This window comes from Microcebus murinus, chromosome 7, assembly GCF_040939455.1.
Source record: "Microcebus murinus isolate Inina chromosome 7, M.murinus_Inina_mat1.0, whole genome shotgun sequence".
Lineage (NCBI taxonomy): Eukaryota > Metazoa > Chordata > Mammalia > Primates > Cheirogaleidae > Microcebus > Microcebus murinus.
Window position 1 is genome coordinate 42,165,994 of NC_134110.1, and position 10,325 is coordinate 42,176,318.

At 32.3% G+C, this 10,325-nt stretch overlaps 1 protein-coding gene across 2 annotated transcripts in view; it reads left to right on the top strand.

Annotated features, from left to right (window-relative positions):
• Positions 1-7,811, top strand: part of TMEM65 (transmembrane protein 65) — a 62,393-nt gene extending 54,582 nt beyond the window's left edge. For both annotated transcript variants that reach the window (XM_076005045.1, XM_012788161.2), the window contains 2 exons: positions 1,844-1,949; positions 5,118-7,811. In XM_076005045.1, the coding sequence (XP_075861160.1) occupies positions 1,844-1,949; positions 5,118-5,219 (208 nt within the window). In that variant the 3' untranslated portion in view covers positions 5,220-7,811. The remainder of the gene's footprint in view (positions 1-1,843; positions 1,950-5,117) is intronic.
• The last annotated feature ends 2,514 nt before the right edge of the window (positions 7,812-10,325 follow it).

A 10,325-nucleotide genomic window follows, 5' to 3' on the forward strand; every position in this document is an offset into this window, starting at 1 on the left:
TTTTTCTTTGTGTTCTGGAATTAATTTTTAAATTTACTGTTTCTAAATCAGTAGTACTAAGTCTTTGGTGTGCATCAAATAGAAACACCTGGGTTGTACCCCAGTCATACAGAATTAGTGTCTCTGGTGAGGGGGCCCTGGCATTTGTTTTTAATAATTTTCACAAGTGATTCTGATAGATGCAAAAATTCATTCTGAAACTACTATACTATACTATACTATACTATACTATACTATACTATACTATACTATACTATACTTACTATCATGTAAGCAAATGGAATTTAAATTTTCTGAAGGACTTAATATATACATTTGTAGACATCTCCAGGTTAAGACAGGATTAAAAGCAAGAATGCCTGTCATTGTTTTACCTCACCAACCTTCCAGGAAGCCCAAAGATAAGGGATGTGGCTCAAATTTGAGGATACTGACTGAGCATGTTTTCTGAGAGTGGAACTTTCAAAGGAAATAAAGGCCAAATCATATATGGGTTTGCTGTCTTTTTTTCATGTGGCAGGAAAGATGAAACAAACTGAGGATGTCTACTTAGAAAAAGCCAGCTCTTTCTCTCTTTCTCTTTACATTTTCTCTTCCAAGTGGCAGATGGCCTGGGCTGCTTCCTGATCTTGAGGAAGTCTGGAGAATATGAGTTAGACAAAGTTGACATTAATTATTATGATAAACATGTTCTTTCTTGCTCTGTCTTTGATTTTGTTTCTTCCTTCCATGGCTCATTTGAGCGGTAGGTTTTGAGATGGGTTTGTGCTTAGCCCTATGGTATAGGCAAAGGAAGCTTTATAAGTGATCTAACCTTCTATATTAGACTTCTGCACTGGAGTTTGAGGCCAAAGCCAGTTAAAAACAAAGTTTCTGGGTTTTAGGACCATGGCAGGGATTTCATATTCTTAGAATTCCTGTCATAAATCTATCATGATATCATCTCTTAAACATTCCACTTCCCAGTTTCCAACACTAAGGTAATTAATAATATTATAGCTACTGTATAGCTTTCTGTTATGTTTAGTAGAAGCAAATAATCTAATAGATTTTAAAGCCATTTAGTTTTAGATTGTATCATAAAACAATTATTTTTGATTAGAGATGAAGACTTTGCTGGGAGTCGTTATATTTAAGAACTGTTTCTCCCTTGCCCTTTTTATTTGGTATCATTAAATAACAAATACCATATTTTATGGATTCTTAGATGCACATTCTTAATGCATTCTTAATATATATGATAGCGGAGTTATAGTTATATAGTTATATATATAGTTATATATATTATATAGTTATAGTTATATAGTATATACATAGCATATTGACAAATTTTTTTCTTTCTTACAGTTCATAAAGTAAGATTGTATTTAATAAATGATGGCAATTTAGAATTATTAAAATACTTGAGATTGGCCTGAAAATTCTTGGCAATTTTTCTTAGTTTACCAATCTGATGAATTTTGGAAAGTTTTGCTTTCTGGGAACAGTTATTAATTTATATTGTATGTTAAAATGCTTTGTTCTAGATTTGGAATAAGTGTAGAAATTGTAATCCTTTGTTAAAATGTTTTATATACCTTGAATTATTCTTTTAAAGTAATAGTAGAAAATAATTGCTCTAAGTCAATTTATATTTTTATTAAATATATTAATATGAAAATATTTTTAAATGATATATTTATACACAATAAAAATTAAAAGTTTAAAAATATTTATGTGTTTCTAGAGTGCTAATAAGTATAGGTATAAAAATTTTTTTTCTCTTTGTAATAATTAGTTTTTTACTATCTGAGGACATTTGCATGGTCTTTTAAAACACTTCTGTCCTCTTGTTTTTTTAAAGACTTGCAGGCTATGTTGAAGCTTTGGCTTCCAGGTTAGGCCTGTCAATTCCTGATCTCACACCAAAGCAAGTTGATATGTGGCAAACACGTGTTAGTACACATTTGGTAAGTAATTTGTATGGTTTATGATAATGAATTTGGGTAGCCAGGACCCTGTATAGTTCAAGCCCTTGAGAAAGTTGAGGCTAAAGTTGATTTGAATGGAGTTATTAACAAAAATTGTCTAGGCCTTTGCAGTTTTCCGATTTTTTAAAAAAATCTTTATACAATTCATTTAGTATTAAAGAGTATCTGTTATGTGTTAGAGACTGAAGGACATAAAATAAATAATCAATTATAGTTATCCTTGAGGAACTTGTATAGGTAGAGAACCAGACATGTAAACAAATTATAATTTAATATGACATATGCAGTAATAGAATTATGTGCCAGATATAACGATGGTACAAATAAGGGAATTAATACTTTGAGGGGAGAAATTTCTTTTGGTGGGGAGATTTTCTCAGTGATTATTGAATCTAATCTGATTTTTGAATTATTGATGAGACATTCACTAGATGAATGAGGGAATTCTAGGGAATGGAGAAGTAAGCATGGATCAGACAGGAAGGGCATTGTATGTGCTATGCTAAGGAGCTTGAGCCTCATATCTCAGTAATGAGAAGCCAATGAAGAGTTTTAAATAGGAAGGAAATATTATAGATCATGTTGCTACTAATTAAGTCAAGGCAAAATGGGAAGAACAAATTTATAAGAGAAGATAATGAGTTCTGCTTTAGACACATTGAATTTGAGATGCTAGTAGGACATTCAAGTGATGACACCTAGTAGGCATTTGAATTAAAGATCAAGAGTTAGAGAGGTCTGAATTAGAGATGATGGGTATTGTTATTCATTCATTCAACAAATATTTAGTTTACCTACTCTATGTAGATCTAAGACTTTTGAATACATTGGTTAATAAAGCAAGAGATTTTTTCTGGTTGATCTTATATTCCAGCAGCAGCAAGATAGACAATAAACAATCTGATAAGTAAAATTTTTAGTATATTAGAAGTTCATAAGTGTTATGGAAATAAAAAGAGAAAGCAGAGGTAAAAAAGTTGGGAGTGTTAGAATGGAGGAAGATTAAAGTTTTAAATAGGAGGGTCACTGTAGACAGGCCTCACTGAAAAGGTAGGTATTAGTTAAAACCATGGGAGAAGATGAGATTGTATGGGGCAGTGTTTCTCCAAATGTGATGTCAGGACAAGCAGAATAAACACTACCTGGGAACTTATTAGAAATGCAAATTCTCTCAGACCTACCTATTGTATAAAAAATTACATAGCGGCTTAAAACAACACAAATGTATTTTATCTCATTTTCTGTGGGTCAGGAGACCAGGCATAGCTTAGATGAGTCCCCTGGAAGGCTGCGATCAGTGTCTAACTAGGACTTGGTTCTGTCTGGAGGCTCAACTAGTGATGGATCTGCTTCCAGGCTCACTCAGGTTTTTGGCAAATTAATTTCCTTGTGGCTATGAGGGACCCAGCCTCTGGCTTGCTGTTGGCCAGAGGCTGCTCTCATCTCCTAGAGGCCTCCCTCACCACCTAGAGCTCACTTCTAGTTCCTTGCCATGTGGTCCTCTCATTAGGCACTCACAAAATGACAGCTTGCTTCTTCAGAGCCAACAATGGAGAAAGAGAAGGAGTCTGCTGGCAAGATGGAGTCTTTAGATAATGCAATATAATCACAGAGCAACATCCCATCACCTTTCCTATTGTTAGAAGCAAGTTTGAGCTTCCTACCCACACTCAAGGGGAAGAGATTATGCAAAGGCTTAAATATCATGAGGAAGGGGTCACAGGGGACACCTTAAAAATCTGTCTGCTGCAGGTGTACAGAATCAGAAATGCTGGAGATGGGGCCCACAATTTGTGTTTTAAATCTGCTCCACTCTAGAACTTGAGAACTATTGATTGAGAGGGAATGTGCAGAATTAAAGAACCCTAGAGAATGCCTAAGAGCTCATGGCCTTATGGAAGCTTGCAAGGAAAAAGTTTTACGAACCAATGAATGATAATCAGTTTTTCTTGATAAAAAGAAATCAAGTAAAGTTTCTGAGAAACTTTTTTGGATTTGGTATATAGTTGCTCATTGGTGATTATTTCTGAGCAATTTCCATGGACCTAATGGGAGAAATGGGAGAGGAAAAATCAAACAGCAATGGATTGAAACATTAATAGGAGATGAAGAAGAAGAGTAAAACATAAAAATTAATGTATTTAAATTCAGTTAGACTGAATTTGTTTTAGTGAAGATATTGAAATGAATTTCTTTGTTAGAAGTAAATAGAAATGAAAAATATCTGTATAGAGTATAGAAATATGCACACAGGTAAGAAGGAATTAAATTCATCACTCATAACTTTAAATGTCTAACAGAACATTTGAACTAAGGACAGATATTCCTAAACAGAGCATTTTGGATTTTATATTATAATACTTTGTACTTTATTTTAATCACTTATGTTAAACAATATTAAAGTTCTTTGTTTTAGATACTATTTGTAGTTTTGAGACTCTTTTGTTGCTTTTGAGTTGCCAATAGTTAGTCATTATTTTTCTTAAAGGAGCATATTTGGATTATTTTTTTGTATCAAAATTTCTAATAAGTACTGCCCTTTAAAATATGAGTAGTAGAAGGTTCATCACCATATTAGGGAAGTGTTTAGTTTTCAGTTGAAACACAGGAAGAATATGTGCAAACAAAATGAGCACCTATTTGCTTACTTTCATTATTTTTGGCAAAGAGTTTATTATAACGTGTGGCAGTTGGAGGTAGAGTGAGGTAGAAAACAAAGGTGAATTTACATAAGGGTTATATCTACCTATAATTAGGTATACACAGGGATAAATATTAAAAAGGAATATGTATGAAGGATGGAAAATCCAAATATATTGAGTATAGTTGGTAAGATTTTTTTCCTGCCTTCCTATCTTCTGGCATTAAAATATATGTACAATTTTTTTAAAGAGTTTTCTATTTGAATATTTCTCTGATGTTATTTTTATAGCGAAAATTTTCTGGTTCTTTGAACTTCAAATATTACTTGTTTTATAACATTTTGGTAGCATATTTTTATATTTAAGTTACTACGATCAAAAGAAATGCAGTCACAGTTGAATTTTATAATATATAGTAATTATCTAGTATCATAGATACTTAAGCAAGGATACCTCTTTCAGAGATAAAGTAACTTTTAAAAAATGTTCTCTTTTGTTTCTTTAGGGCAAAGCTGTTGGGGTAACAATTGGCTGCATTCTAGGAATGTTTCCTTTGATTTTCCTTGGAGGAGGTGAAGAAGATGAAAAACTGGAAAAGAAAAATTAATCTTAGAATACCTATAAAAAGATGTAAACTAATGTACCTCAGTTATTAAAATATGCTGTCACAACATTTAGGAATTAAGAGAGTAACAATTTATAGATATGGGATCAAATAATTTAGCATGTATTATGGAAAACACTAACTTATTGTGGCTTGACCTTCTTAGAACATCTTTTTAAAATAAATGTTTAGTATTATTTTGTGTAAATTGTTGAAATGCTTTTTCATCAATGGCAGTCAACATTTTATTTTTTCTTTCTCTTTATATATCTATATTATTTAAGTATTGGTCATTGATGTACTGTATTGACTTGGGGTTTGCTTATTTGTTACTTAATATGTGTACATGCATGAAAGCATTTTTTTGTTCTTGTTGTTCCCTGATGATTACAATTCAACCTTGAGAGTTTTCGAAATTCCTTAAGATGTTTAATATCAGTTAAAGATTTTTTTACGCCCTTTTTGACAACATCAATTTTGTACTGTTTCACAGTAAACATTTACAATCTCATAATTTCAGTCATATTCTTAATTCTCACATCTATTCAAAATGGATGCAGATGCAGATTTTAAGTATTTGTTACTCAATTTTCTGACTTTACTGTCTTAAGAGCCAGAGGTTAATCAGAAAGAGCAATTATGTGGTCTCCCTACTACATAAAACCATATATAACAAGTGTACTTATTTCTAGTTGATTTTTTTACCTTTAATTTCCCAATTTTGAATACTTATATGGTTGCTTCTGACCCCTGAGGGGAAGAAGATGATTATTTTAGAATCTTTTAAATGGGGATTGTGGAATTATGGTGAACTAAGGGATTTGACATGACACTTGGAAATTAAGAGGCTAAAACTTTTTTTTTTAGAGAAGTAGCGAATGGGACCTGTTAAGAAGGTTTATGGTATAAGTGGTGAAGTTGAAGTGATGTAGGTTAATGAAATACAAATTATAGTGTTTGAGAAGGATTTTTTTCCTCCAGAGTGTCATCTTCATCTAAAAACATCTGAATGGAATGAGTTTGAATATTTCATACTCATAATCCTAATCTCTTTATATTTTGCTTAGTGAATTTTATTTCTGAATAATTTCTTTTGAAGGGAAAATATGTAATATTTTACTTTTTTGCTACATAGTCTAAAGTTACATGAAGGGAAATCTTTTCTTCCTTTTGTGATCTTTTTTCTTCTTTTGTGGTGGTCAAAGCATATTCTAGGTTGAAGTTACTTATTTCTAATCTTACATGTCTGACTTAAATATAACCATATATGGATTATAAATTTTGGTTTTCTGAACCCTTAAAGTTTTTTAGTGTGTGGTCTGTTACACTTGCTAAAAAATGATTCTTACTTGTAACAGAGTAATAAAACATATCTTAAAGGAGAGAAACTGAAATTAAAATTAAATAATATTTTGGCTATTTGAAATTATTTATGTTGCTAAATATATGCAAAAGAAGACAAGCTTATAGGATGGCTGTATTTATAGTAATTTTATTTTGAAGTTTTATTTGCACATAATTACTTTACATTCTTATTTGCTGAGAAGATCTTTTTTTCCAAAAAGCAGTTTATTATAACTTCTCTTTTATGCACTTCATAATTATTAAGTGCTATGCTTTAATCATAGATTTTGAAAGAAGAAAGTACATTCTACAATACAAAAATAAAGATATAGCAATCTTATTATATACAAATAATATAACATTCTTGTTGGATCAAATTAGAATTATATAACTTAATATCTCAAACAGAATTTTGGTTTGTATCTTCCATATAATACCACACACAGACACCAAATGATTTTTTTTTTTTAATTTCAGATTGATGGGATTAGAGTGCTTTTTTTTTCTTTCTTTCTTTTTTTTGGTAATGTGTAAGTGCTTTTTTCCCTAGCTTGTATAATGATGGTAGTCCTTTCTCTTTTCTAAAAAAATATTTTATTGTGGTGCTTAACTTTTCTTATTAATTAAATCCCATATCAGAAACCTTGCCTGTGAGTTTAGAAAGGTCTTTTGATCATTGTTTTTCTTATTTTACTCTTGAAAATAATCTAATCCTTGGGAATTGTCAGTTTAATTGAACATCTGCAGAATTATTTTTAAGGTGTCAAAACGTGGAATATATAACCTTCACATTGAAAGGTATTTAATTTATGGACACAATAAAAATTTGAATCATTCAGGTAATTAATTTTCAGAATGGAGCCTGCTTGTACTTAACTGAAGGTATATATTTTTCCAACATCTCATTCTACACTAGTTTGGGCCTTTGCAAAAAGTGATTTCTGAAGAATGGTTCCCCATAAGATAAAGACTTCATATGATCGTTGTTTCATATTACTTGCCTCCAAGAACTTTATTTCAGGTTGAAACTGGAACTGTTTGTTTCTCATATTGGCTATTTCTCTATAGAACTATAGTTAAATGCAACATGAACTACTTTAGTAGTGTTTGTTTGAAATTTGTGTTGTCCATGTATTATGATTTATTGACTTGTTGATGCATGTAAATTGGGTGCATTTTGTTGCCACTGTATGTTAAATGGTGACCAATGTTTTTACAAAGGAATTGAACAAAAAAATATCTTTTAAGAAATTTGGAATGTGTTTTTGATTTTGAAATTTGATTTTCTTACAGAGGGCCTTGGTTATTCCATTGCTAAAGGGAATAGGATTAATAAATGCAGATTTGTTACAAAGTGGTAGCAATATCACTGAGATAGTAAATGGAACTATTTACCACCTCCCTGAAATCCACACTTGAGATACAGAGTTACATAGTATGACAGAAAAGTGATCTCACAGAAAAGCCTTAGAGAGATTGGCATAAATTACACTGATATGTATTTACAGCAGAGATATCCAAGCCGTTTATAAATAATGCCTCATTTACTTTACTGTTTTTCTCTAGAAGGTACATTTTGAAGGTAATGGAAGTTTATCTTTTACACCAAATGTTTGTATAAGCCATTTTGAAGTGAATCTTCGTAATTTTAGAATTATATTTTTCTTGCCATCTTAAAATAGTACACTGAATGGAATGTAGCCCTTTTCTTAGTGGCTAAGCATCATCTTTATGGACATTATGATTGTGCTGTAATGCAGTACCTTGGGAATCTGGTCTTTACACTTTTTCATTTTCCTTCCTTCTTTTTTTTTTTTTTTTTGCTGCGTTTGCTTCTGGCAACTGTTTTAGCTTTCTCATCTGCTTCTTTCATAGTTGTATGGACTTAGCAACTAGGTGGTCAGTCTTACCATAAATTGGTTGGGAAATATTAGAAAATAGGTCATGGAGCCTGAGTGAGATGATTTATGATAATGATAGTAGTAATAATAATGATAGTATTAATTCCCTTTTATTAAATACTTGTTGCTATAGCATTTTACACACATTATCAAATTTAATCACTTAAATAACATTAAGTTGGTGCTGTTATCATTCCTAATTTATAGTGGGTGAATTAAGGCATGAAGAGGTTAGTTTGCCCATGATGTTACTAATAAGTGGACTGGAATCCAAGTTTGTCTGTGTGTAAAGCCAGTTTTCTTAACTACTGTGAAATAGGGACAGTAGTTGCATGGACTTTGTAACATCTGTTCTTCTTAGGTTCCTTTTTACCTCCAGATTTATGGAGTCATTTTTACATCTATAATGTAAAGGAATTGTACTTATAATCTCAAGATTTATTTAACAAATTCTGTGGTTTTGATTGTATATTATGTGCTAGGAACTGTTCAAGGCACTGAGTGAATAACTGGGACATCTCTACCTTCATGAAGCTTATTCTGTGGGGACCGTTGGTGGGAGAAAAGCAAATAAGCACTTAAATATTTTTTTTGTCAAATGGTTCTATAGAGATAAATGAAACAAGATAAGGTTCATAGAAAGTCCCAGTGGTCATAAGCAGGGATGGTCAAGGAAGACCTGAAAGAAGCAAGAGCAGAAATAATAAGATCTAACTGTTGACGGGAAACCTTTCTGATAACATAAACAGTCAATTAACACATATATGTGTTATATGCTGTATTCTTGCAATAAAGTAAAGTAGAGAAAAGAAAATGTTATTAAAATCATCAGGAAGAGAAAACATTTACTATTCATTAAGTGAAATTGGATCATCAAAAGGCTTTGTCCTTGTGGTCTTTATGTTGAGTAGGCTGAAGAGGAAGAGGAAGGGTTGGTATTGCTATCTCAGGTGTGGCAGAGGAGAACATGGTGGAGGAGATGGAAGGGGTGTCAGGAGATGCAGGCACACTTGGTATAATTTTACAAAAATATGTCATAATTTGTTCGACTTTTTTGTTTTTTCATTCTCAAAAAATGTTTCTATGTGGTACCAGTCCTTCCACTGTTGGCTTCAGTTTCAGTGCCTGTATCATAGAAGGGTTCATGTTGTAAAAGAAGTCAAAAGCAGTTTCGAATATTTGGAACCCTTCTGCCAGCTGGTCTAATGTTGATTTGTTTCTGGCACTGCTGCTTCTGTGTTTTCTTATCATCTGGCATTGGTTTGGAAGCACTCATCTCCATCAAATCATTTTCTTTTAATTCTTCTGGTGTGGTGTCTGTTAGCTCTTGAATTGCTTCAAGATCCATATCTTGAAACCTTTCACCCCCTACCTTTTTTTGCCGTATCTGCAATCTCTTTTATTATTTCCTTGATTGACTGTGCTGTAAATTCTGTAAAGTCATGCACAACATCTGGACACAGTTTCCTACAGCAGGAATTTGTTATTTCAGACTTGATGGCCTTCACAGCCTTTTTGGTAACAACCAAGGACATTTTCATTGGTGTAGTCCTTCCAGATTTTCTGGTATTCTATTAGAGTTTTCTTCCATATTGTTGACAGTCCTTTCTGTAAAGTACTGGGTGTAATGAGCCTTAGCAGTTCTTATGACCCTCTGATGTAGAGGCTGAATTAGAGACATTGTGTTGAGGGCAAGTCTACCACTTCAGTGCCTTAGGTGTTAAACTCAGGGGTTCTGGGTAGGTGGCCAAGGCCATTGTCCAGTATCAAAAGAACTTTAAAAGGCAGTGCCTTACTGGCAAGGTACTAATACTTCCTGACTTCAGGGGCAACACACTAATGAAACCAATACAGAAAAAGGGTT